The sequence below is a fragment of the Miniopterus schreibersii genome, assembly GCF_964146895.1.
Source record: "Miniopterus schreibersii genome assembly, chromosome: 20".
Classification (NCBI taxonomy): Eukaryota; Metazoa; Chordata; class Mammalia; order Chiroptera; family Miniopteridae; genus Miniopterus; species Miniopterus schreibersii.
The window spans coordinates 25,250,686-25,274,598 of NC_138122.1; the positions used below are offsets into that span (position 1 = coordinate 25,250,686).

The 23,913-nt window shown below is 52.6% G+C and overlaps 1 protein-coding gene across 3 annotated transcripts; it reads left to right on the forward strand.

Annotated features, from left to right (window-relative positions):
- Nucleotides 1-455: 455 nt before the first annotated feature.
- On the forward strand, nucleotides 456-23,350 carry P2RX7 (purinergic receptor P2X 7; the record flags this gene model as incomplete). Of its 3 annotated transcripts, XM_081123232.1 has the most annotated exons (14): nucleotides 509-734; nucleotides 7,203-7,371; nucleotides 8,470-8,538; nucleotides 9,191-9,263; nucleotides 10,486-10,582; nucleotides 13,045-13,125; nucleotides 13,754-13,883; nucleotides 14,377-14,513; nucleotides 15,655-15,745; nucleotides 16,661-16,726; nucleotides 16,812-16,961; nucleotides 18,506-18,607; nucleotides 20,494-20,762; nucleotides 23,188-23,350. In XM_081123232.1, the coding sequence occupies 14 exons, from the start codon at nucleotides 538-540 to the stop codon at nucleotides 23,237-23,239; spliced, it is 1,683 nt and encodes a 560-aa protein (XP_080979358.1). In that variant the 3' UTR covers nucleotides 23,240-23,350. The 3 variants fall into 3 exon arrangements, with proteins under 3 accessions (XP_080979357.1, XP_080979358.1, XP_080979359.1); XM_081123231.1 differs by lacking the exon at nucleotides 23,188-23,350 and having other exon boundaries at nucleotides 456-734; nucleotides 20,494-22,738; XM_081123233.1 differs by lacking the exons at nucleotides 509-734; nucleotides 23,188-23,350 and adding an exon at nucleotides 4,114-4,241 and having other exon boundaries at nucleotides 20,494-22,738.
- Nucleotides 23,351-23,913: the final 563 nt, after the last annotated feature.

Here is a 23,913-nt window from a genome sequence, read left to right on the forward strand (position 1 = left end):
GCATAGAAAGAAAGTCCCTTCCCCCCGCCCCAGCAAATCTAATTCCCTGCCATCTACAGACTAGAGTGTTGTGAGGAAGTGGCGGGGGGAGACCTCCATTCACCCAGAGTTCATACACATCTGGGGCTGAATAAAGGGCTGTAGAAAACGAATCCATCAGTTGCTGAGTGAGGACTGAGGCAATGGAAAGATCCGGGCCCTCTCCTAAGGCACAATGGGAGCACTGGGCTTCCTGACATTTGAAGGGCCACCCCTTTGCCCCAAATGAAATGAGTCAAAAAAAGTGAAAGCGAAAAGGGGCAGAGGCAGAATTCCAAAAAACGCCCTCCTCTGAACACCCGCATTGTGCAGGCCTCTGGGGGAGGCCGGCTGGGGCGGGGTCAGCTGCCAGGCCGGCCTGTCGGACTTGACTTCCCTTGTTTATCTCCAGCCACATCTGGACAGCTGCCAGGGCCCGCCCTCGCTCTTCCAGCATTGGAGGAGCTCAAACTTAAAGCTCTTCGTAAAAGACCAGGCTGGTTCATTTCCTCTCACTACATGGCCTGTCTGGGAGGGCTGAGCCCTGGGCGAACCCTGGGCCAGCCACGGGGCAACGGCCGAGAGTCACCTCTCACCATGCCAGCCCTCTGGGATGACATCTTCCAGTACGAGACAGACAGAGTGCTCCGGATCCAGAGCACGAACTATGGCACCATTAAGTGGATCTTGCACATGATTGTCTTTTCTTACGTTAGGTAAGTGGGGGATGGGGGTGACCCCAGATCTCTGCGGTGGTTGCCCGCGCAGGAAACCCCAAGGTGCAGGTTCTGGTGCACATCCTGAGTTCCACGTGGTTTTAAAATCTGAGCTGTGGGTCTCACAGCGAGCTGGCGGGGAAGGGGGGCTGTCAAGGAAGCAGCTGGCAGGAGGAAGCAGTGCCCGGCGGCTACAGAGAGGCACGGGAGGGGAGCGTGACGCTCTGGGTTCCATGCCAGGCCTGCCGGGAATGGCGGGAAAACACAGGGCAACGCCCTAGGTTCCCAGGGGGAAGGCCAGGAATCTGGGCGCACCTAGTGAGGATGCTGGCAGCTACCTGAGTCAGGACTGCTTAGGGGCAGGAATAGGACCAGACTTGCAGATGGAACGCTAGGTCTTCTCCAGGGTCAGGGTGGCTCTCCTTGCTCTTTTCTTTTTATACCCAAGAAAATTGGAAACATGTTCATGCAAAAACCTGTACACAGATGTTCATAACAGCATTATCCAGAATAGCCCCAAAGTGGGAAACGACCCAAATGTCCACCACAAAGCGGTCCATCCACACAAAGGAATATTACTCAGCCATGAAAAGGAGTGAAATACTGACGCACGCTCCTACATGGGGGGCCTTGACGGCGCGATGCCCTGTGGAGGGAGCCAGGCACAAAGGACCACGCACTGTATGGTTCCATGTACATGAAATGTCCAGAGCAGGCAAATTTATAGAGACAGAAAACAGATCAGTGGGTGCCTGGAGCTTCGGGGGGTAGGAGGATCGGGAGTGATAACTAAGGGGCATGGGATTTCTTTTTGAGGTGATGAAAATATTATAAAACTGTGGTGAAGGTGATGAAAAACCGCGATAACTTGTACGCTTTCAGCGGGTGAATCGTACGTACACGATGCAAATTATATCCCAATAAGCTGTCAGAAATAGGTCCCGTGACGGCCCTTTCAAAAGTAGAGAAACGAAGGATCACGATGGTTTGGTAACAAAATAAAAGCTTAACGCTTACTTGGGATATTCTAAGTTCATTACATGAATTAATTCAGTTGATCTTGACAACTCTCTAAGGGTTGGCGAGTGGGCGCTGGTTTATTGCTGATTTGCTGTTTTCCCACGATTTGATTCATATGTTCACTACGCAACAAATATTTAATAATAAACACATGTGCTAGAATTCTAAAACAAGACACATTACTTAGATAGCACAGGACAGTAAAAAGCACAGTTAGTAAATGCTCCTGCGTAGGTCACATGTGGCAATTCCGTGTAGCAGATGATGTAACTTCCTGGTATTCTCTTAAACACAGATTATTGTACATAGAAGAGCAGATTATTATGGGAACATCTTGCAGTGACAACTACGTTTCTTGCCTATGGTGGAATCTTCCTTTCCATGCATTTAATTCCCTTAACGTCAGTTATACACGTCCCCTGGGGCACGGGGAGGGAGCACCATGAAAACCGCGCACGGATTCGGTGCCCGGTGCCCGGAGTCGGCGGGCGGGACACCCAGGTGGGGGACACCCAGCCTCTGCCCCCGCGCGCTTCTCGTAGTGAGCATTTCGCTGCCCCAGCTGTGGATCTAAATACGCGTCTTCCATCCAACGTGTCCCCTGAAATAAGCCGCCTCTTTGAGGTTCGCCTCCCTTTCACTTTCCAAAACCGGACAGACAACATGCTGTTCCAGAGCCGGAGGGAAGCGGGCTCTGGCGGCTCCCTGGGAGGGGGAGGCGTGTGGGCCACGCCTTGTGCACACGGTAAGGCTCCAGCCAAGGCAATCTGGCCGAGACGGACTTTTTAAAAAATCTTCACCCGAGGATATTTTTTCCATTTCTTTTTCAGAGAGAGTGGAAGGGGGGAGAGAGACCGAAACATCGATGTGAGAGAGACACATTGACTGGTTGCCTCCCACACGCACTCCGACCAGGGCCCGGGATCGGGCCTGCCACCCAGGTACCTGTCCTTGGCCGGAATCGAACCCGGGACCCTTCAGTCCTCAGGCTGACACTCTAATCACTGAGCCAAACCGGCCAGGGCTTATTTCTCCTCTTGTTCAAAATAGCAGCCCCGATTCCTCGGGCTCTGTGTCCCCAACACGGCGTCTAGGCCTTGACCCTCTCAGCCAAGCCCACACAGCCACACTCTTGTTCGTCAAGCCTTCATCAAGGGAGCACGTGCACTCTCGCTTTGCTGGTGCAACGGTCCAGCCTTTTGTGGTTTCAGCTATGAAACGGTAACATCCGCAAGTTTTCCTTAACGTAGAAAATGTGCCTTAGGTGTGAGAAGATGCTTGTGCGAGCATGTGTCCGGCAACATGGGGAAGGCGGGTGGAGAGGCAATGAAGCACAGCGCTCATGAGAATAAACTGAGCCTCCCATGGGGAGACCAGCTGCCTCCCCGACCCCCAAGATCAGGAACCTGGATGTGTTAACTTATACGGTAGAACTCTGCAGATGTGATGAAGTTCAAGGTCGTGAGCTGGAGAGGTCAGCCTTGATTATCTCAGTGGCCCCCATGGAATCACGAGAGTCCTTGAAAGAGAGAGGCAGCCCGGTTGGCGTGGCTCAGTGGTTGAACGTCAGCCTATGAACCAGAAGGTCACGGTTCGATTCCCGGTCAGGGCACATGCTTGGGTTGTGGGCTCGATCCCCAGGAGGCGGCATGCGGGAGGCAAAATAAAAAAATATTTTTAAGAAAAAGCGAGAGAGGCAGGAAGGTCAAAGGTAGAGAAAGGAGACGTGACAACGGGAGCAGGGGCTGGCGGGACAAGGCCGCGAGCCCGGGAGTGCCCCGCGGCTCCCAGAAGCTGGAAGAAGTGAGGAACAGAGTCTCTCGTGGAGCCTCCAGAAGGAACCCGCCCTGCTATTGCCTTGATTTTAGCAATAGGACCCCTAGAACCTTAAGCAACACAAAATACGTTTGTGTTGTTTTAAGCCACTAGGTTCGTGGTATTTTGTTACAGCAGCAGCAGGTAACTGATACAGTCAGTATTTCGGTTGCTTTGGGGGTGCAGGCTCTCCGCCACTTTCTTCTCAGGTCGTCTCTTGCTGCCCTTGGCCGTTTGCTGACCTCCCCCCCCCCAGGCGAGTGGGCCAGGGATGGGCGTAGTCTGATTCTTCTCTTGGGGTTTTCCCCGCAAGAGGCAGAGGCTGCAGGCCCAACATTTCCGAGGCCAGGAAGGCCCGGAGCCCAGTCTGAGGGGCGGGCCAGGCGCCCGGGGTTAGGTGGCGGTTAACCAGCTGGGAAACTGTTCACTCTCGGGCCGCTTCAGAGTAACCTTTGCTCGGGGGCCCAGCCGCCGCCTGAGGGAGGGAGAGAGCCAGGCTTGGCTGAGAGGCACTTCCTGCCGGGGCGCTCTGAGGCCTCTCACCATGCCAGCCTGGGGCCAGTGTCCCCAGATATGCCCGTCTGTCAAAGTCGCCAGAGTCGTCCGCATTCAGAGCCCGTGGATCGGGACTCTGAAGAACCTCTTTATGGTGGGGACTCTCGTCTACATCTGGTGAGTCAGGGGTAGTGTGCCAGCCTGAGGGCTCCAAGGGCTAACCTCGCTTTCCACCCCCCCTTCTCCCCTCCGTTGCCCCAGCCTTTTCAGCCAGGCTTCTCTCCTGTGAGCCCCCCCACCTTCCAGTCTCTTCAGCTCTCCTCCCACCATCACCTCGACCTACCCACCCCACACGGCCTGGTGAAGCCCCAGCCCCTTCCCGCCCCGGAGATCCATGCTCTGCAGGCTTGAGGGTGCTCAGAACTGTAGCCTCTCAGAGCCAGGGGGTCACGGGGAGCAGGAAGCCAGGTCCCATCACTCAGGGACCACACCCGCGGCCCCTGAGAGGGGACCGTCGTCAGTGTTCTTTCCATAGGGCAGGGTACTGCGCACTCCTTCCCTCTGATGGGGCTCGGAAGCATTTGAATTCTTCACACGGTGTGTTCGTGTTTATACAAAGACAGGTCTTCGGGTTTCCCTGAGGGCCGGATTCCGCTAAGGCTGATCTGGAGCCCGCCGTCCGTTCTGGGACGGATATGAGAGACCAGAAGCGAGCTTCCCAAGCGGTGGGCCCACGGAGCCCAGGTTATTCCGGGGAAAGGCCGCGCTATGCGACAGGGCCGCGGGCGCGCTGACGTGGGGCTGAGACGCGTCGCTGAGCCGTGTTAGCGGCCCGTCGGCGGGGTCACCCGGACTAGCTCCGTCTGGGACGTGCTCACGGGGTCTCAGGGCTTGGATCTCTTGCCCCAATGTCTTTCTTGATGGGCTTTCTTTTAAAATTAATGTTATAGAAATACTAAAATGTACCGAGAATGGTATAATACACACCTGTCTCCCACCGCCCAACTTGGGAAACAAAACATTACTAATCCCGTTGTAGCTCCCTGCAGACCCAGCCTTTATCCTGTTCGCTTTCCTGCCCCCTTATAAATATCATCCTGAATTGGGGGCTTGCCATCCTAGGGTTGTTTTTATATTTCTCCAGCATATGTCCATGTCTATAAAAAGTAGTTTCCTTTTTTTTTTTTTTTGAGGTGGAATTCCTATACCATAAAACCAAGCATTTTAAAGTGAACGACTCGGTGGCGTTTCTCGTGCAAGACGTTGTGGACCCACCACCTCTGTCTAGTTCCAAAACATTTTTATCTCCTAAAGAAACCCTGTGCCCCGTAGGCAGCTGATTCCCGTTTCTCCCCACCCCCAGCCCTGGCGACCATCGACCTACTCCCTGTCTCTATGGATCCCCCATTCTGGATCTTTCACATCCACGGGATCCACTGCCCGCGATGCCCCGCGCCTGGCCGCCTTCGCTCTGCGCGGTTTCCGAGGCCCCCGCGGCCCAGCGCGGTCCAGGACGTCGCCCCGTCTGCGGCTGAGTGATGACCGACAGGCCGCGTTTGGCTTTTCCGTCCACCCGCTGAGGAGCCTGTGGGTCGTCGCCACCCTTGAGCGACCGTGACGGGTGCTGCTGCGAATACGTGTCGAGGGGTATTGGAGTAGATGGCGTTGCGGGGGTGTCTTTAGACCTCGCATCGCAGTGTGGCCGCCTCGTTTGCTCAAAGTTACGCTACTTCCAGATTGACCCGCGCAGAGGGCCATCGTTCTCGCTGCCCTGGGGCATCCCACTGTACGAATCCAACAATTCATTTCCCCATTCACTGCTCAAGGACTTTCAGGGCACCTCCAGTTCTCGGCACACGCGTGAGGGTGTCCCCGGGGCACACACCTGAGAACAGAATTGCTGGGCCCGAGGGAACGCGCTCCTTTAGGTGGATGCCATGTTGGCAACTACGGGTTGTCTTTTCATGGGTCCCCCAGGGGTGCTGGCAACCCCGGCTGTGCATTAGAATCGGCCGGGGAACTTTAAAAGAGGTACAGGTACCCGGGCCTGGGGCTGCAATTCCGAAAGCGCCCCAGGTGACCTGCATTGAGGACACCTGGGGCCAGGTCGTGACCCACGGTCTTGGTTTCCAAGGTCAGCCGCCAGAGGGCAGCCATTGGCTTAGACGTCCCAGTGTCATTCAGGTGTTAGGGTCTGGGCACAGGGAAGGGACCAAACGAACACACGCTGAATGACTACAGAAAGCATTTAGCATCAATACTCCGTGTGACGCCCCCGGCAATGGGAGTCCGGGGAAACGTAAGCGGGGGAATAAATCTACCAGTTTGAATAATCAGTTCCACTCTCCATTCTAGTCCCCTCACCATAATGACTTAGATTCATGTTCCAGATAAGGGATGAACAGCTAATAAACTGCCCGCAAGGCAGGAAACCAGAGGCAGAGCCGCATCGGGGATGCGCAGATAGCCCGCGGTCAAGAGGTGGGGCTCTGGGCTGTCCCGTCGGCCAGCCAAGGACCCCGGCTCCGCCACCGCCTGCCTGTGTGACCCTGGGCAAGTTCCTTCGCCTCTCTGAGCCCGGAGGGTGATGGTCACAGTAACCCTCCCCTATTGTTATGAGGATGGAAGGAGACCCCGCGTGCGGAGAGCACTTGGCACATGCTAAATGCTCAGTAAAGGGTGGCGCCCCTTATCAGTGTTATTTATAAACCGGGTGCCCCTCTGGGAAACAGGTGGCTGAGCTGCTGGACACCCCCTCAGGGACTGATGGGTTACGGAGCCCCAGAACAAAGCTGGGGACCGACGCAGGAGTGGACTCTGGTGTCTGAGAAGCTGTCCCGTAAGCCAGGGTCTGTAGCGGCCTCTGTTTGAGGTTGGCCCTGGGACAATAGTTTCAGTGTAAGTGCCGAGCGCTCACTGTGTGCCAGAGGCAATACTGTGGAGTTCGCGTACGCGCCTCCCTCTCACAACAGCCCCGTCTTGCACACGAGGAAAATGAGGCGCAGGGAAGGCAGGCCGCCCGCCCGAAGTTACCCAGCGAGGCCAGGATTGGAAGGGAGGCGCGGCCTCCGTCCAAAACCATGGCACCGTGTCCCCGTCGGTGAAATCCCCTGATGCTCTTCTGTGCCTGCCCCGCAGCTTTGCTCTGGTGAGCGACAAGCTGTACCAGCGGAAGGAAGATGTCATCAGCTCCGTGCACACCAAGGTGAAGGGCGTAGTGGAGGTGAGAGAGGAGACCCTGGGGAGCGGCCTGAAAAAGGTGGTGCACAGCGTCCTGGACCCGGCCGATTACACCTTCCCCGTGCAGGTGAGTGCTGGTCACGCCCTCCCAGGACTTGTCCCGCTCACTGTCGCCAGAGCCCTCGCCGCCCCCCCGCCCCCCAACCCTGGAACCTCGAGCCTTACTCCAGAAAGACACTGGCCCCGTTTAAAAAGCCCTGTGAAAAATCCCAACTGAGAAAACCTAAAAATTGCAGAACTGGGTCAGATCCAGCAGCTCAGAGGAGATGATGCTTTGCTTTATCAGGTCCTGCAGGGTTTCTCAAAATAGCTGAGTGTCCCGGTGCGTTGAAAACTCGACTGGACGCACCCACGCCCTGCCTTGCACACGGTTTTTTAGAAGCTGGGCCACGCAGTCTGCAAGGTCTGCCTAGATTCACAAGGGCAAAGAAGTCTCTGCCCGGAGGGGACCGGCCCTTCGGTGTTATTTGTGTGGCGCTTTGAGAAACAGAAACGGCTCCAGGAAAACACTCATGGGTGCGGTTTTTTGCACACAGGAAGGATCTTAGATGACAAAGGAAGAGCGGGGATCACAGAGAAAGGGCGTGCATGGCCTAGCTTTGCAAGAAGAGAAAATGAAATTAGAATCGTGAAAAAGAGAAGTCGACGCATGGACTCGAGAACAGATGGGGGGTGGGAGGGACAAAAGGGCACATTTGCAGCCTCTGGGGAGCTGGGGAGCTTTGCCAAACCATAAAACCCAAACTGCTATCTGCTTGCTTCTAACAGTGGGCCACTAAAGGCTCCAGCCAGTTCCCAGGGGGCGGGGTGCCCTATTGCCCTTTCATCAAAGTCCCAGGTAACCGGAGCAGCACTCCCAGGAAGCCGACACCCCCACTTTTGCCTCCCCGGGTCTCCCGCGTTTCCATTGAAGGGGGTTTTGCTGGGAGGCTGGAACAGAAAATGAGTGCTGCTCAGTTTCCCTGGGCCTCTGCTCGCTCTGGGCTCAGCGGGGCAGCTCATCCAGCTTCGATATGAAGCCTCCCTGCTCCCAGACCCCGATCTCCAGACTGAAGTTTAGGGGAGTGGAGAGGTTCGCCCCCAGGCACTTAGCAAGCTGGATAATTAAGATTAAGTGGCTCCGTCCTCAAAGGCTTTGCATTGGGACTTCTCTCCCGTTCTGCAGGGCAACTCCTTCTTTGTGATGACAAACTTTCTCAAGACGGAGAACCAGGTGCAGGGACTGTGTCCCGAGGTAAGGGGGGGGGGGCAGAGCAGCCGGACTGGTGGTAAGAGTCCAGGAGGAGGCACGGGTCAGAGCAAGGGCCCGTGAATGTGGAAACTGAGACCCGGGATGTCTCCGAGCTCGCCAGCGCTTACTGGGCCCCTTTTGTGGGGTGTGGGTGGTCTGGACTGGGCGGGAGAAGGTTCAGAAACCATCACCACCATCTAATTTCAGAACATTTTCATCCCCCTGCAAGAAGCTCCATTCCCATGAGCCGTCAGTCCCCTCTGCCCGCTCCCCCAGCCCCGGCGACCGCTGGTCTGCCTTCTGTCTCCGTGGATGTGCCTGTTCTGGAGAGTTCAGTGAACGGAGCCCTGCGCTGTGTGGTCTTTTACTTCTTTCACTTACTGCAGCGTTTTCAAGGTTTGCCCCTGTGGTGGCATGAGTCAGCACTTCGCCCCTTTTCACGGCTGAATAATATTCCACCGCATGAGTGGACTGCCTTTTATTGGTCCTTTCATTCACTGATTGAATATTTGGGCTGTTTCCACTTTTTGCCTGTTGTGAATAGCGCTCCCGTGCCCATCTGTGCACAGTGTTTGTGTGGACATAGACGCCCGCTTTTCCACATCTTAGGGACACACGATACTGACCCCTCGCTACCCCGCCCTTCTCCCTGCAGTATCCCACCCGCAGGACACTCTGTTCCTCTGACCGGGGTTGTAAGAAGGGCTGGATGGACCCGAAGAGCAAAGGTAAATTCTGTTTGATTTTGGGACTCCCGGGGTGGGCCGCCTGGCATCCTAGTGACATTCGCAGTGCCCTAACGGTGAGACCTGTGACCCTGGCCCTCAGCTGCCTTCTTCCACCCTCAGCAGGCTGTGGGCGAGCCCGTGTCTGCCTTGTGCCTTGGCTCTGTCCCCGGGGGGCCAGCTGCTGACGTGAATGTGACTCTAATTCCCCAGTGAGGAGCGCTCCCGAAAACCCTGCAGAATTAGCACCTCCAGGGTTCCGACGGACAAAAACAGCACCCGCGTGTTCTGAACTTTCTGTCTTGAATTTCCCCAAAGGCTGAGGAGCTCGAACTTGTACCCCCAGGACACCTGGGGCCATGCCCGTATTAACCTGCAGAATTTCCACGTCTCCTGCTTTTACCTAAAGGGCACATGGCAATAAAAAGTGATCATATAAAGGAATTTTTTAAAAAAGAAAGGAGACCTGTCAGTGGTTATGAAACACACACACAAAAGGGCACTTGAATGTTTCCTCTTACTCCACAAAACACGTGCGTCTGAGTTGGTATAGAGACCGTTTTAACAGTACTTGCTATTTAACTTTGCCCTTCGGAATCTTTTTTTTTAATTTAAATTTTTTTTAATTTTTAAAAATATGCCTTTATTGGTTTCAGAGGGAGGAAGGGAGAGGGAGAGAGAGAAACATCAATGATGAGAGTCACTGATCGGCTGCCTCCTGCACGCCCCCTGCTGGGGATCGAGCCCGCAACTCGGGCCTGTGCCCTGACCTGGAATCAAACCGCGATCTCCTGGATCCCAGGTCGATGCCCAACTGCTGAGCCACATCAGCTGGGCTGCCCTTGGGAATCTTTAACTGACCCGATGCTCCAGGAAGATGTGCCACGTTTATTCGTGGCGCTGCGCATCCCTGGCACATGCTGTACACTCCTCGAGGGACCCGGGTGCCCAACCGGGGGCCAAGTTCTGGTCCGATTATCCCCGGCGCGAGGATGCCCCCTGTCCAGCTCCCCTCTCGGGCACCTTTTCTTGCAAAGAATCCCAAAGAGCCAACAGCATCCACGATCGGCCCGTGTTCTCTCTGACGCCTCTTTAATAAGCTCGTGGCTCAGCTGGGGTTTCGTGGACCCCGGAACCGCCTGGGCTGAGATCACAGTCTCTCGCCCGGGCGGAGAGTTCCCCCCCGGTTCCTTCACGCGTGTGCTTCTGCCTCCCGACCCCGCAGGAATCCAGACCGGAAGGTGTGTAGTGTATAAAGGGAACCAGAAGACCTGCGAAGTCTCCGCCTGGTGTCCCACGGAGGCCACAGAGGCGGCCCCCCGGTGAGTGGCAGGGTGGGATAGACACATGGTCCTCAGCAGTGAGTGGGCGAGGCCTTGCCAGGCTCTGATCTAGCCTCTCTTCTCAGGGCTAGGGTCCCACAAAATCCTGGGTCCTGCTGGCTTGGGGACCCCATGCCAGGCACACTGGAGGTCTCTGGGAGGGTCATGCTAGTTAAGATATTGAAATAATTTTGTACTGACTGGTGAATAGGTACTGCCCTGAGCGCCCTGGGGTGCCCCTGCCCCTTTCTGTGCCAGCACGTTCCAGGGCACCTCCAGACCCCACCTCCGGTGCTCCAGCAGTGACCTGTCACTGTCCAACCTGCATGCTTAAGGATGGGTAGGTGGCAGGGAGAGAAGAAAGAAAAAGGAAGGAAGGGGAAAGGAAGGAAAAGAAATGGAAGGGAGGAGGGAAGGGAAGTTTTCTTAAATGATCACAGTGACAGATTTGGTGGTCCCTGTAGTGACTCTTCTCTTTAACACACAAGGTCAGGCCCAGGGGCAGAACTTGATTTAAACCTCAGAAGCCACAGGGACTGATGCATTTCAGCAGTGAACAGACAGACCCGGTTTCAAATCCTGCCTCTAACCCTTCTTTGCTGTGTGACCTTGGGCAAGTGGCTTAACCTCTCTGAACTTCGATTGCCTCCCCTGTATGCTGAGGATAATAATTGCACCTGCCTCCCTGGGCTGTTGCGAGAATTAAATGAGGTGCCCAGCTGGCGTGGCTCAGTGGTTGAGCATCGATCTATGAACCCGGAGGTCACGGTTTGATTCCCGGTCAGGACACAGGCCTGGGTTGCGGGCTTGATGCCCAGTCGGGGGCGTGCAGGAGGCAGCCGATCAATGCCTCTCTCATCATTGATATTTCTCTCTCCCTGTCCCTCTCCCTTCCTCTCTCTGAAATCAATAAAAACATATTTTTAAAAAAAATAATTAAATGAGCTGATACTTACGCAAAGTGAGCCCAGTGCCTGGATTATAGTAAATGCTCAATAACACACACGCACACACACACACCTGCCCCTAGAAGTCTGGTGGTTCTAGACTAGCAGTGTCCAATGGGACTTTCTACAATGATGGAAATTTCCTCTTTCCTGCTGCGCTGTCCGACATGGGGGCCACTGGCGACATGAGGCTATTGAGCACTTGAAATGTGGCTACTATAATGGAGCCACCAGATTTTATTTAATTTAAATGTAATTAGTCAAAGTTGCCTAGGAGGTGCTGGACTATCCTGGACAGCACTGCATCGGACAAATGTGACTCAGGGTCACACCGTCAGAATCTATGGGGCAAAAACTCCCACAAATTAACTTTTTAGGAGCCCAGGCAAAGGCTCCCGATGGCAGAGTGGGAAGGACTAGGCAGTGTCAGCCGGTCTGACCCTGTCTGACCCTCGATCAGTTAACGGCACCACCCAGGTTCATTTCTAGGTCAAGGAAGTTTCATTATCAAAGAAGGAACTGCGCCGGGACCTTAGCCTATGCTCGGGCTCAGGTCATTCCTAGTTCAAGGCAAGGGGCCTCTTGGCTGTCTCTGGGTTTTAATCCTGGCTCTGCCACGAGCTAATTATCGGATAAATATTGTGCATTTCCTCATATGTTATAAGAAGGAATGACTAGATGACTCGTGTAATCATTCATTCCTTCAACACACCTGTGACCATGTAGCAGGTGTTAGAAATTTATTTCATGTGTCACTTGACACAAGAGGCTATGCTAAATTTTATGTAAAATACAAAAAGACCCAGATATGGAGCAGGTCCCAAGGCTCTTGCAATCTAATGAGAGAGATAAGATATGTGTGCCGAGCCCGGCCAGCGTGGCTCAGAGGTTGAGCACCGACCTGTGATCCAGGAGATAGTGATTCGATTCCCCAATTCCCCGTCAGGGCACATGCCCCTGTTGCGGCCTCGATCCCCAGTAGGGGCGTGCAGGAGGCAGCCGATCCAAGGTCAAGATAAGGAAATGATTGTCCCGGCCCTGCAGGAACACCAAGCCTGCTGGGAAAGATACAGGTGGGCTGTCACGAAGCTGGCTTGTAGCGCCTCTGAGCCAATTGTGCTCATCCCTTCCCAACTCCGAGTTCAACGATGTCCCACTGGGAGTATTTACACCACAGTAATCAGTAAGCACTACATATCAGGGCTTCTTTTTTCCCACTGGAGAGCTGGTTGGTGAACATTTACCAGACATTATACCTAAATGTATAATTATATAAGAGTGTGAGAACCACCTTGGGGTCTCTTCTCCCAATAAGAAGGGAGAAACCCTTACTGGAGAAGCTGGAGACTTCAAGGTTTTGCCAACTAGATTGCATTTCTCTTCACTCATTGCAATGACCCAAGCAAGAAACTGGAAGCTGCTGGCCCCACTGGCCCACTGCCTCCCTTGGTCCCTGCAGTCACTGATCCCCACTTTGCATGTCTCTTTCTCTCTCCCCGCCCCCCTCACTCTCAGGCCTGCACTCTTGAACAGCGCCGAGAACTTCACTGTGCTCATTAAGAATAACATCGACTTCCCCGGCCACAAGTACACCACGTAAGTGCCCAGGATGTCCAGCTGTATTGTTATCTCCTGCTGCGTAACAAATTACCCCGAGTTAGGAGCTTAAAACAACAAACATTTATCTCCCACAGTTTCTGTGGACCAGGAATCTGGGAGTGACTTGGCTGGGTGGTTCTGTCTTAGGGCCTCTCTGGTTTCAGTGGAGCCATCAATGGGGCTGGAGTCACCTCCAGCCTTGACTGGGGCTGGAGAATCATCTTCCCAGCTCACTGTGTGGTGGCTGGCAGGGGGGCTCTGTACCTCCCCATGTAGGCATCTCCCTGGGTCTGCCTGCGTGTCCTCAGGACGCGGCGGCTGGCTTCCCCCAGAGCAAATGATCCAAGAGAGACAGAGAGCAAGCGAGTAAGACAGCAACCAAGAAAAAAGTCGCAGCCTTTTATAACCTAACCTTGGAACCGACACACCATCACTCTGCCATATGCCATTGGTCACACAGGCCAACCCCGCTACCGTGTGGGAGGGACCACCCGAGGCTGTGAATTACCAGGCGGCGGGAGCACTGCGGGCCCTCGTTGGGCCCGGTCACCACTCTGACTCAGTCCTGTGCGAGACATGGATCCGAGTTTTCAGCAGTGATATGTTTTCTTTTGACTATGTGCAGAAGGAACATCTTGCCAGGTTTAAACATCACCTGCACCTTTCACAAGACTGAGAATCCACAGTGTCCTATTTTCCGACTAGGAGATATGTTCCAAGAAACAGGAGATAACTTTTCGGAAGTGGCCGTTCAGGTTGGTCGTGCGTGTGTGGCGGGGAGGGGGGGAGATGTCAAATGGCCAAGAGGCCGAGCCACTGGGTCTTAATAACATGGTTCCGTTTATTGAGCATTTAGTACATCCGTCCACGATGCCAAGGATTTCACTGCGTTCCCTCGCCTCACCCCACAACAGTCTTACGAGTGAGATACTTGGCACATTAGTTCCCTGAGGCTGCTGCAACAAATCACCACAAACTCGGTGGCTTAAAACAACACACTTATTGATTGATTGATTGATTGATTGATTGATTTGACAGAGAGAACATGGAAGGGAGAGAGGAAAGAGAGATGAGGGAGGGAGGAAGGGAGAGCGACAGAAACATCAATTTGTTGTTCTTTTAAGCAGCATTTTTTCCTACAAAAAGAGAACCTTTCCTTTCAGTGATCGCGGCTAGGCAGGGAGATGTCTGGTGGCTGCATCCGTGCCCAGCAGGGACTGAGAGGTGGCCTTTGGTTGTCTTCCTCAGGGAGGAATCATGGGCATCGAGATCTACTGGAACTGCAACCTGGACCGTTGGTTCCACAGCTGCCGGCCAAAGTACAGCTTCCGTCGCCTTGATGACAAGATGAGCAATGGGTCCCTGTACCCTGGCTACAACTTCAGGTAACAGCGCTTGAGGTCAGACTCTTGGCTCCCCAGGGCCCTGCCAGATACGGACCTGGTCCTGGTGCTCCGGGGGTCACATGGCTTCAGCCCCAGTCACCGCTAAGCTCTAGCACCTGGAAAACACCCTTCTTTGTCTTGAGCTCAGTCATGTGCCAACATGACTTGAAAATGATTTTATCTTGCGTTTCTTTGTGTTTGGGGCGGGCCGTGGTGGGCCTCCTACACTAGCTCAGGCTCCATCGTAAGTCCTTTTGCTAAGAACATCTAGTAGGACATGAATATAAGAATTATTATAAGTATAATACATAAGACAAAAGTATAAGTAAATAAAGCACTCCAACAAGCCAGCATCACTAAACATCAGGGAAACGCAAATTCAAACCACAACGAGATGCAACTACACACACCCGAATGGCTACAATTTAAAAAGACCCGCGACTCCAGTGGAGTTTCATCCAGGGCCCTGAAACCAGCGCCAAACTTAGGCAACGCTTTGATCTTTCCCTGCTGCTCCACTGACTAGGCTTGTGGCCATCAGCAAGGAGAGAGGATGGGGTCCCTGGGCCCCCGACAGCCCTCGCAGGCTGTTTCCTTAGCATCCTGACGGTGGCACACGTGAGAGACGCACGGGGGTGGGGGGTGATTAGGATTTGCGCCTGGGATTTAATTTACAAAAGGCCTTGAACGCCGCGGAAAGGCTTTTAGTACGTTTCCAAAAGGGAGGGGACGTGCTATGCCACACTCGGCCACCGGGGGGAGCACCAGGTTGGGTCGGGAGGCGGGAGGTAGCAGCGAGGGGCCGCGCAGCCCAGGGCCTGCCTCGGGTCCGCGCGTGGGAGAGGCAGGGCGCACCCCTTTGTCCTGGGGGGCAGGGGGGCTCTGGGCCCAGGGGTGGTCTCTGGTTGGCTGGTGCCTGGCCCCGAGCGGTTCAAGGCCGTGAGCATCGCGGCCGACTGCGTGGGGATGCGCTCAGTGGGGTGGGGAGGTCGCGCTTGGGCCCCGGCGGTCGGAGGGACGGGCCCGCGGGTTCGGATCCCGCGCCCCCCGCGGACCGCGGCGGAGCCCGACTCGTCTTTGCATAAAACTCCCAGCGCTTTCAGATCGAGCTTTGGACACACGGGCCCTTTTCCTCCCGCAGATACGCCAAGTACTACAGAGAAAACAATGTTGAGAAGCGGACTCTGATAAAGGCCTTTGGGATCCGCTTTGACATCCTGGTTTTTGGCACCGTAAGTCTCTTGTGCCCCCAGCCGCGGGCACCTGCGGCCCTGCGACCCCACCGCGTCCTCAGTCCTTGCTGTAGCGCCCCAAGGGGTGGATGTTTTGGGGACAGTCATTCGGGGGCACTGTGCATCTCACGTGTGTGGGGTAAGAGAGGGGGGAAGACGTGTCCTCGGGGTCCTGTCCCTGAACAGTCGCCTGATGAATACGAGAGGGACATGGGGGGGGGAACAACACATAATATTCCACTTTAAAAGTTTTCTGCTTAAAAACACAGGGAGAAAGAAATCCCTCTGCAAAATAAGGTAGTTGGTAAGAGAATCCAACTCAGATTGGCTTAGGAAGAAAAGCCTTCTTTAAAAAATATATAATATTATATATATATAAAATACATACGTAACATAGGTTATATATTATATATAATATATATTATGTAATATATATAAAAATATAAATATATATAAATATATAACTATATAACTATAAATATATAACTATAAATATATAACTATAAATATATAAACTTATATAAAAATATAAAAATATAAAAATATATAAATATATAAATATATATATATATATATATATATATCTATATATATATATATATCTTAGTTCACATAACAAAGTTCCGGGGGCCACGGCGGGCTTCAGGCATGGCTGGATCCAGATGCTCAAACACCCTCCTCAAGGGCCTGCCTCCCTCCGTCTCTCACATCTGCCCTGCTCGGTTGTGGCATCACCCTCCGTGCCCGCGTTTCCGAGCACATCTCGGGAGGCAGACCCCCAGGACGCGGGAGAGCCCCGCAGTGATCAGTCCCCGCGGCTGACTGCGCCCCCTGCTGGAGCCGACGAGGAGGCGCCGAGCAAAGGCGCGGGGCCCGGGCCGTCAGCCGCGTGACCCCCCCCCCGTCTGTTTGCAGGGGGGAAAGTTCGACGTCATCATGCTGATCGTGTACATCGGCTCGACCCTCTCCTACTTCGGCTTGGTAAGGCCGCCGGGCCCGCGGTGCTCAGGCGGGAGCTCCGGCCCAAGCGGCCGCGCTGACCGGCTCCCGCCCGCGCCCCCCGCAGGCCACGGTGCTCATTGACCTTCTCATCTCCACCTACTCGAGCCGCTGCTGCCGGTCCCGCGTCTACCCCTATTGCAAGTGCTGCGGCTGCTGCGCGGTCAACGAGTATTACTACAGGAAGAAGTGTGAGTCCGTCGTGGAGCCAAAGCCGGTGAGCCCCCCCCCCCGGGGTCCACAGACCCCGAAACACCCGGGGGGGGGATCCAATAGGTCGCTGAGAAACGTGCAAAAGTAAGGCCCGCATCACAGGTGTGGTCCCAGAGTGGACAAGACTCTGGACTCGACCCCATGTCAGACTTATTAAATGGGAACAGCCAAAAAAAATTTTTCAAAAAAAAAAAAAAATCGCGTAATGACTGCTGAGAACAATTCCGCGGGGTCTAATGACATGTAAGTGGGACATGCTGCGCAGCCGGGCAGCCTGGCGTCGCCGCTTCTCCACACCTGCCCTAGAGAGACACTCACAGCACGCGTGTGCGGGTGTGCACCGCAGCACAGGCCACTAAGGAAAGCTTCCACCCAAATGTCCGGTGGGCAAAGAGCGGGTTAAACTATGCTAAATGCACAGCGAGGAATGGCGGGCGCCCGTTTAAAAGAACGCGGTAGATAAAAATAATAGCAAACGTTTACATAGCACTCGGAGGTGCTTTATATAGATATTAACCCACGGAGTCTCCGCAACAAACAGATAGATAGGTGATACTATCGCCCCCTTCTACAGATGAGGACACTGAGGCTCAGGAGGGTGAAATCGTTTGCCCAGTCGTACCGCTAGGAGGCGGTAGAGCTGAAATGCCAACGTAGGCAGGCTGGTTTCAGAGCCTATGCTCAGAACCACTGTGTTACAAGCACTGGCAAATGTTCAAGGCATGTTTAAAAACATATATCGTTATTGATTTCAGAGAGAGGAAGGGAGAGAGAGAGAGAAACATCAATGATGAGAGTCATTGGTCGGCTGCCACCTGCTGGCCCCGCACTGGGGCCCGAGCCCCAGCCCAGGTGTATGCCCTGACCTGGAAAGAAGCCTAGGATGGGGTCTAGTCAAAGGGGACTTTAGCTCATCTGTATTGTTTAGGTTGTTTAATTTGGACTTTACTAAGAGGTCCTCTACACTTGACTCCACGATGTCCCCCAGTGGATGAGAAATCTCCGGTACTTAAAAACAACAAAGAGGGTTTGTCTTCCCCTCATCCGAGGACATCACAGCCCTTTCCCGGCAGCTGAATGTCTGATTCACTGTCCGTTGTACATGGGTATACAATTTGAAATAAAAGTTCATCTTTGCAACTAAAAATAATCACCATTTCACGGCCCTGGATGGGATGAAACTTAATGGAAATATAAATAATTTAAGTGGCAATAGTATAATTTTCTGGAGATAGTCAATCTAGGGTAACTTAAATTGAGGGAACGCAACAAAGAAATTTTACACAGCGCTTGGGGGCCTATGAACGTTAGGCAGTAAGTTGTGGATACTCTGGGTCCACAGGTTAAGGTTCGTGGAATTTCAGTGCTGATTCGCCTTCAGGCTCGGAGGTCATTCATTCTTGGTTAGCAAGAGTTTTTGGTTAACTTGTTTAACACTCTGCCATTTGGCAAATGGGAATAATACTTGCCTTTAGGTATGTTCAGTTACACGATTCTTAATAATCCTATACAAAGCAAGACATAAATTTTTTAACCTTCTTTCCCTAGACATTAAAATATGTGTCCTTTGTGGATGAATTGCACATTAGGATGGTGAACGAGCAGCTACTTGGGAGGAGTCTGCAGGATGTCAAAGGCCAAGAAGTCCCAGTAAGTTAAAATGTTTAGTCTTTTCTTTTTTTAAAAAAAGAAAACTTACTATTAAATATAAACACATCTAGAAATTTGTACAAATCATACCTGATGAATTTTAACAAAATAAACAAATGTAACCAGTACCCAGATGAAAAAAGTGAGTATCACTAGCTGAAGTCCCATTGATGTCTCTACCCAGTCACCACCCTCCCTTAAAAGTCATCGTCTTACATCCAAAGGTTAATTTTACCTCTCCTATAATTTAAAAAATATACATTTAATTTTCAATTACAGTGGGCATTTAATATTATATTAGTTTCAGGTGGTTACCTCTTCTGGAATTTTATAAAATTCGAATCCTTCAGTGTATACTCTCTTGAGCATCTGGCTTCCTTTACGCAACATTGTTTCTGTGAGAATCATCCATGACATTGCATATAGAAATAGTTCGTTCTCATTGTTGTATAATTTCTATTTTATTTTATTATTTTTTAAATGTTTTTTTATTGATATTAGAGAGGAAGGGAGAGGGAGAGAGAGAGAAACATCAGTGGGAGAATCATTGATGGGCTGCCTCCTGCATGCCCCCTGCTGGGGATGGAGCCTGCAACCCGGGCATGTGCCCTGATCCGGAATCGAACCAGCAACCTCTCGGTGCACGGGACAGCGCCAACCAACTGAGCCACACCGGCCAGGGCTATCATTTCTGTTTTATAAACGTAGAGTTTATTTATCCTTTCTATTGTGATGGACATGTGAGTAGTTTCCGTTCCGGGCCCATGCCAGCGATGCTGCTGTGGTGAACATACGGCACCTAAAGGTGAGACTGCTGAGTCCCACCTTCAGCAGGCACACCTTCAGCTTCAGTCGTTTCCACCAGACACTTCTCTAACATACTAGTATTCTCTGGCTGCCGCAGTAAATGACCACAAACCAAGTAGCTGAAAGCAACAGAGACGGATCGCCTCGCAGGTCTGGAGGCTGAGTCTGAAACCAAGTACGAGAACTATTCCCTTTTAAGGTATTGGATTCAGACTTTCTTTTCCTTACGTCCCAAAGAATAGGCGTTTATAAACAATGGCGATTACGGCAACTTCTCTTGGAGCATAAACGGATTTGCCAGGAGAGGGAGCCTGGTGGGAAAGGAGGGAGTGGAGCTAAGCCAGCAAGCACTGACTGACGACGCTGTGCCAGGCACCGTCCTAGGCGTTGGGGATGTGACAATAAACAAAGCAGACAGGGCCCCTGCTTTCATGCAGAAGAATCATCAGTAAACATGTCAATTAAAAAGATCATTCCAGCCCTGGCCGGTTTGGCTCCGTGGGTAGAGCGTCGCCCCGTGGACTGAAGGGCCCCGGGTTCTGTTCTGGCCAAGGGCACGTGCCTCTGTCGATCCCGGCCCTGGTCGGGGCGAGCTCAGGAGGCAACCAGGCGATGTGTCCCTCTCACATCAGTGCTTCCCCCTCTCTCTCAATGGAAAAAGTATCCTCGGGAGAGGATTTAAGAAAATCATTCCAGGTGGCAGTAAGTTCTGCGAAGAACTTGGAATCTCATGATGCAATAAGAGAATGAACTGGGAGGGGGGAACCCCCTAGATTGGGTGGTCAGGGCAAGAGGCGCCGTCCTCTTTGGAGACGTCCTACCTGCCCCGAGGCCTGACTATCCTGAATTCCACTTTCTAAATCTCTACGATGGAGATAAGGACCCATGTCCCCTGAGATCCTTCGGAGGCTCGAGCGAGGCAATGCTCGTAAAAGACCGTCGCCGTCCTGATACATACGTTTAACGTCTGGTATTGATGCGATATTAAATGTAAGCTTCTAAGTTAATAATTAAAATGAAAGAACCTAGAACTCTAGGGGCTGTCGTTGCTGATGGGTTTGGAAACCTGACTTTTCCAGAGACCCTTGATGGACTTCACAGACTTGTCCAGGCTGCCCCTGTCTCTCCAAGACCCACCCCCTGCTCCCGGACAAGCGGAGGAGGTGCAGCTGCTGAGCAAGGAGGAGCCGCCTCGGCCCAGCAGCAGCCCGAGCTGGTGCCAGTGTGGAAACTGCCTCCCGTCCCAGCTCCCCGAGAGCCAGCGATGCCTGGAGGAGCTGTGCTGTCGGAGGAAGCCGGGCGCCTGCATCACCACCTCGGAGCCCTTCAGGAAGCTCGTCCTGTCCAGGCGAGTCCTGAAGTTCCTCCTGCTCTACCAGGAGCCCCTGCTGGTGCTGGATGCGGATTCCGCCAGCAGCCGGCTGCGGCACTGCGCCTACAGGTGCTACGCGGCCTGGCGCTTCGGCTCCCAGGACCTGGCTGACTTTGCCATCCTGCCCAGCTGCTGTCGCTGGAGGATCCGCAAGGAGTTCCCCAAGAGTGACGGCCAGTACAGGGGCTTCAGGAGTCCCTACTGACCGGCCAGGGCCGAGCACAACCCATCCACGTGTCTCTCTCACATCGATGTTTCTCTGTCTGTCTATCTCTCTGTCTCTGTCTCTCTCTCTCTCTCCCATCCATTCTCTCTGAAAAGCAATGGGAAAAAAATATCCTTAGGTGATTAAAAAAAAAAAAGATCTGTGGCCAGATTTTCAGACAAACAGAAACGTGCTTTCCTCGGCCGCAGCTCTGTGTGTGTCGGAGAGCAGAGAGAACCGGGCGAACAAACAAGCAAGCCGGGGTCCCTGGGCATGGACCAAGACTCAGGAGATTCAGGCGTCTGTCTCAGTCCCGTCCCCAGGCAGCTGTGTGACCCTAGGCCTTCAGCCTGTGTACCTCAGTCGCCCCTTTACCCAGCCGACTACCCACAGAGACACTGGCAGGGCACACTGAGACGTATGCAAAGTTTCGAGCTGATGCATCAAGAGCCACATGAATACGAAGCCGCTCGGTACGGGGTCAGACTAGGAGAAAAGCCCAGCTGTGAACAAGCCCCTTGGGTTTCCAGTTTCCAAATCAGGTAGCTCACCAGCGCGGCCCTGGGATCCATCCACTCCGAGGGCGGCCCAGCTGCCCAGCACATTGCAGCTGGGTCACATCTGGACGACAGGAGGCGAGCACGGCTGCTAAAAACAGGAAAAGGCCGCCTTTCTGCTTCTAACACCCTGCCCTGCGCGGCCGGTTAAAGCGGGTGCAGTCTGGGTGCCGCTCAGCACGCGGCCTCCACCCAGGGCCCTCGCCATGGCCGGTCTGCCCCTGAGAACACGAAGAGGGACAGCGCGGGTTCCAGGGCCCTCCTGTGGGACTTCCTTCCTGTGGTTCTGGCGCTAGCATCGGCGATTTCTGAACAACTGTTTAAAGAGTAAATAGAGACCGATCTTCAACACTGTGACTCATGAAGGACCTGTCAGGTTTTTTATACATATTCCGAGATTTACCATTTTGATACTTTTTAAAAAAAACAACACCCAGCAGCTTTCTACTGTATTAAAATGAGATGAGCGAAACCCTTCTTTTTGCGATCCAGGATTTTATCTGGCTTTCAACTCAGGAATCAAGTTCATTGGGCCGGCCGGAACTGCCGTTTTTGCTACCTTTCCAAGATATTTTTGTAAAAGTGGATTATCTAGGACTACTTCAGAATGGAAATTCTTACTCCAGCATTCTGTTATCAGCTACAGATTTCCATTCTGACGACCTCTGAGTCTTTATACCTTTATTTTTATTTTTTTTGGTGCCTGATTCCTGGTGAGTTTCTGTCACCTTGTGGAGAGACCCCAGATAGAGTTGGAATTTGGGGGTCACAGATAGTCATTGGATCCACTCACTGTTTCCTTCACCTTCCCCACAGACGCTTTAAGTGAGAGGGTGGTCTGTGATGTCAGCCGTGTGTACCATGTCTGACACATGCGTCATGTCTGAACTCTCAGTTACAGCCTCCTGCATAAAATAATGTCTCTGCCAAGGGCACGCCGAGGAGAATCGCACTTCTTGTAGGATCTGTTTTCTTGTACGTCGGTCCACTCTCCTGTTAGGGTAACTGCACGGCACTCACCCCTTCATCATCAGCTGCGCTTTCCTGCAACACGGGCTGATTTCATGTAGAATCGGTAATGGGCTTGCATTTCTCTCCTTACAGGGACCCGTGTTTTTAGACACTTCCTAATTCAAGCTTGGCAATGTCGAGGTCTTAACCTTTTTGATAATTAAAAAAATACTGTATAACTTATGATTATTGAAGTGTTCCTTGACCGGGAATCGAACCTGCAAACTTTTGGTCAAGGCATATTAAAAAGAATAATTAATTAATAAGAGAAGCGTAAAAGAGTGCCAAGGGCACATTTGGTGAGTGTTAAAATCCATAACCAAAGCCCAAGAGGACTGCCAAGGTACAAGAATAAACCTGAACATCTTCTACAAGTCTAAAGATTATTTCAATTTTATTACACTTGACTAATCCAGTTTTAAAGTTTTATTTTTGTAGTACAGGATCATTAATTCCCTAGGAATGATTCCTGTGGTTGCTCCACGGAACATCTGCACACCGGCTAGAGGTTCACTTTCAGCTCTGGGTGGGGGGGGGGAGCTAAGATATTTTTTTGGCGGCTCTGCTAGAACCGGACACTGTTGATAGTGATGCTGCCGGCCAATCATTACCTTTTCTTTCCTCTCAGATACCACACGACCATGACAAAGACTTACGACCTCTTCAACTTCTGTACTTGAAACCTGGGTGGACTGTGATGAAGTCATTTCACTCAATCCCAAGCTCTGTGCACTGCTTGAACCTACTTTCTGAGTATTTCCAAGAGACAAGTTAAAGATGATTTCTTTACTCATATATATATATAATATGTCTTTATTGATTTCAGAGAGAGGAAGGGAGAGGGAGAGAGAGAGAGAAACATCAATGAGGAGAGAGTCATGGACCCGCTGCCTCCTGCGGAGGGTTGAACCCACAACCAGGGCCTGTGCCCTGACCGGGAATCGAACCTGGATCTCATGGGTCCTAGGTCAGTGCTGAACCACTGGGCCACCCGGCTGCCTAATCTGCTGCATTCTTACGAACATAAGTTTTGACGCCCACACTACCGGTGACAGTGTATTTTTCATCTCTTGGAACCTAGCACCATAACCAAAGCATTTTCAGTTTCATCTCTACAGGCAGATGCTGTCTGTTTTCTGCAGATTTTTAAAAATGTGTTCTGCTTTTCTATTTAAAATTTTTTTTTTTTTTTAATTTTCAATCGCAGTTGAGGCTCCGTTACATTAGCTCCAGGCCGCGCGTGTCCCAGCGCCTGCTCGGTCCCCTCACCGGCCAGAGCCTGCGCTCCGGAGGGGGGGCTCCGGCTGGCTGGGCCCGGCGCCGGCGTGTGCAGGGCGCTTATCAGTTCTCGCTG